This window comes from Halyomorpha halys, unplaced genomic scaffold, assembly GCF_000696795.3.
Source record: "Halyomorpha halys isolate HHAL.00 unplaced genomic scaffold, Hhal_1.1 Scaffold83.1, whole genome shotgun sequence".
NCBI lineage: Eukaryota > Metazoa > Arthropoda > Insecta > Hemiptera > Pentatomidae > Halyomorpha > Halyomorpha halys.
The window spans coordinates 581,250-584,934 of record NW_027115065.1 but is presented as its reverse complement, the minus strand read 5'-3'; the positions used below and the strand labels follow the sequence as shown (position 1 = coordinate 584,934).

At 29.9% G+C, this 3,685-nt stretch overlaps 1 protein-coding gene across 1 annotated transcript in view; it reads right to left on the bottom strand.

Annotated features, from left to right (window-relative positions):
• LOC106693020 (fatty-acid amide hydrolase 2) overlaps positions 1–3,685 on the bottom strand; it is a 16,842-nt gene that overhangs the window by 5,598 nt on the left and 7,559 nt on the right. Inside the window, exons 4-6 of the mRNA XM_014439318.3 lie at positions 3,264–3,481; positions 1,898–2,009; positions 1,617–1,771 (exon numbers count right to left, since the gene is read on the bottom strand). Coding sequence (XP_014294804.1) covers positions 1,617–1,771; positions 1,898–2,009; positions 3,264–3,481 — 485 coding nt within the window. The remainder of the gene's footprint in view (positions 1–1,616; positions 1,772–1,897; positions 2,010–3,263; positions 3,482–3,685) is intronic.

Here is a 3,685-nt window from a genome sequence, read left to right as displayed (position 1 = left end):
GCTCTTATGCATTTAACGTTTAACATGACTTCAAATAGGGCTGCTCACAATCTTATAGTTATAACATTTAACACAACATCATGAATACCCTTATTAAGTCCTTAGGATAGTATAAAGTTTTTTTTCTAAATTATGAGAAATCAACATTTTGTAAATTTACTTAGGACAATACAATGGAAACTACTACTCATATGAGTTTATGAGTACTAGTTTGTAAGGGAATTAAATTATCTTCGCAATGTTAACAACCATCTATATTTTAGCACTCAAATATATAGATTATATAGTATATGATTTTTCAAAAACTAAATGTTCTTTCCCAAATTAATGAAATATAAATTTCGTAAATTTATCTTGATCAATATCATAACAAATACTACTATAATAGACTAGTTTATGAAGCATTTTACTAGCTCCAATTTGAGTGCATTTATTCCAATAGCAACATTTATATGTCTGATAATAGTTCTTGGGATATAGTTTTTCATAAACCAAAAGTTTTGAACAAACGTTCCAATAATCAACATATTGCGAATTTATTTTGGCAAATAACATAAAAACTACTACTACTACTGTGAAAATAAACATAATAAACTATTTTATAGTACAATAAATATAAGAATATGGTCCGGGATGTGGTCAAAAAAAGAACAAATAGTTTATAACTATTTTAATGTCCGACGTTTCGCCCCACTTTGCAGGGCTTCATCAGGGCTAAAAAGATACAAAAAAAACAAAAAAAAAACCTGAGAATATTACAAAATAAGATACAATAAGGTAATTTAAGCTAGGATAAATATTAAGTAAAAATAAAGTGATAAGAAATTACAAATAAATAAAAGGAAGGAAGACGAAAAATAGTATCTGTATTTTATATTGATAATATTTTTTGTCTTCTTTCTTTTTATTTATATGTAATTTCTTATCACTTTATATTTACATAATATTTATCCTAGCATAAATTACCTTATTGTTGTAATATTCTGTTGTTTTTTTTGTATCTTTTTAGCCCTGACGAAGCCCTGCAAAGTGGGGCGAAACGTTGGACATTAAAATAGTTATAAACTATTTGTTCTTTTTTTGAACCGCAATCCAGACCATCTTCTTATATTTAAACTTTTACGGTCAACTATATATATGTACATATAAAAAATAATTAAAAGTTTTTTGTAATGAGTTTGATTACATTGATAAAATTTATTTTATTTAAACAAAAGTTTCTTTTTTCAAAATCATGGAATCGACATTTCGTGAATTTATTTTGGCCAATATAACGGAATCTAAGACTCCTACGATGATGTTTATTAAAAACTAGTTGATGGAGCATCTAACTAGTTTCAATTTAAGAGCTAGCAGACATCTATACGTCTAATAGTTCTTAAGTTTTAGTTTTCAAAAAGTGAAAGTTTTTTTTTTTCTTTTATGAGAAATTACTTTGTGATGCATTTAACTAGCTTCAAATATTTTTTCTGACATATAATTAAATAATTCCCCATTTGATTTTTTCTTGCCTCTATATCTTATCCATTGATCCTAAAAGTCTCCTTATAAGATGTATTTCAATTAATTTTGGTTTAGATGGAAACAAGGTTGCCAACCTCTGATTTATACGTTACCTTTTCATCAAGCTTCAAAAATTTAACGTTCTCTCCCAAAAGGACTTTTAAGAAAGGAGTTATGTCTTTCACAGAACGTGAGAGTGTGCCAGCAGTCACCATCGTTTCACTCTCCTCTCCTGTCCTAAAAGTAAGCCCCTTAGTTGTTATTAAACCTATAAAAGAGAAAAAATATATATATAATTCAAATAAATCAGAAAAATCAAATTATTATAAACATATTATAATTAACATTGTCAATATATATTTAATCTAAATATAACGTTGATTAATGGTCTTACCATTTGAAGGTTTGTGACCAAATACTCCGCAGAAATAAGCTGGCATCCTAATCGAACCTCCAATGTCAGTACCTATTCCCAAAGGTGATCCACAAGCAGCGATAAGAGAACTCTGCAAAATAAAATTTATAAAAATAATCATGAAATAAAATTTAGAACCATTCAGTTATAAAAAATGTTCTTATCTCTAATCAAAATCTTAAAGCATACAGTCAATCCATTTGACTCAGGTCATGTTTCTAAATTCACCAATGCACTCATCGATAGCATCATAAATACATCAGAATTTTTCTAAACTAGAAACAGAAAAAAATTTCAATCTTTAAAATTCCTGGGACTGCTTTACAAACTCCGCGAATTCCTACCCTCTACATACTTTCTCATTATCCATTCCTTTCACACTGATTGATTATTCAAAGAAAACCACAATGGTTTCTATTCATCCCTCTTCTCACAGTCCACTGGTTTTCTTCAAGGTAGTATCCTTGGTCCCATCCTCTACAGCTGACATCCTACACTATCCTCACCACATATACATGTGTTATGGAACACATGTGTGCTTGCAGTTCATAATAATCCTTTAATTGCATCCCGAACTCTCCAATCCCTTATCAAAACCCTCGAAGAATGGTGTCGAAAGTTGAGGATTAAAATAAATCCCAAAAATCATCTTTACCCTTTATGAAAACTGCCCACTCAGACAGATCCGCTACCTTGGACTACATCTAGACATACGACTAACCAAGAATCCTCATAAAAAACTAAAAAGATAGGAAACTTACTGCACATTGATTCTGACTATTACTAATGGTCTAAACTTCCAATCCATTACAAAAGACTGATCTAGAAGACTATAATAAGGCTTATCTGGTTTAGGCTTTAAGGCACCATAAAATCTTCGAATTCATCTTGTATTTAATCCTTACAATCTAAAATCCTCAATGCTCCTTACTTTTTTACAAATAAAATCATCCATAAAAACCTTAATGTTCCATATGTAACTGATCTAGCTCGAGCCAGGAACCAATCCCTCCATTATAAACTCCCTGACCACCCAAATTCACTAGTTTCTAACCTTGCTTCCTCTTCCATTTCTGACCATTCTCCGGGGTGCCAGAAAAGAAGATGGCCTCGAAACCTTCTAATTCAATTCTTGTACAAGCTTTTATCATACCATTATAATCTAACATCAAATTTACTCGAATTTTATGTATTTCAATGTATAAGAAAATATAAATTTCAATAAACAAACATAAAAAAATATATAGTAATTAAAAATGAAATAAATATAACTTTTTTTTTATTTTAGTGGAATAAAATTTCCATGATAAAATAAGTTTCACAGCATTTTATTAAAATTATTTACTTCTCCACCAGTAGATCCTCCAGTTGTACGAGAAAATTTGTAAGGATTATTAGTCTGGCCGTACACATTGTTCCTAGTTTCACACCACAGATTTAATTCAGGTACATTGGTGACAGCAATGAGGATAGCACCGCTCTCTTTCATTTTTTCAACAACTACTGCATCTTCTGTTGCTCTGACTCCTTTCCTTGATACTAGTCCACAAGAGAAAAACATTCCTGAAAATAATACAACCACACTAGAACCTTGAAAGAATGGAAACTGTCATATAACAAACTTAATATTCTCCCAGAAAAAAAATTACTTTTACAGCAAATTTCCTCTACACAGCCAAAATGACCTATATAACACATTATCTGTGTATCACCCACAGTAAACCGAATAAACAAGTCTGGACATGAATTATTTTATTTAATTTATAT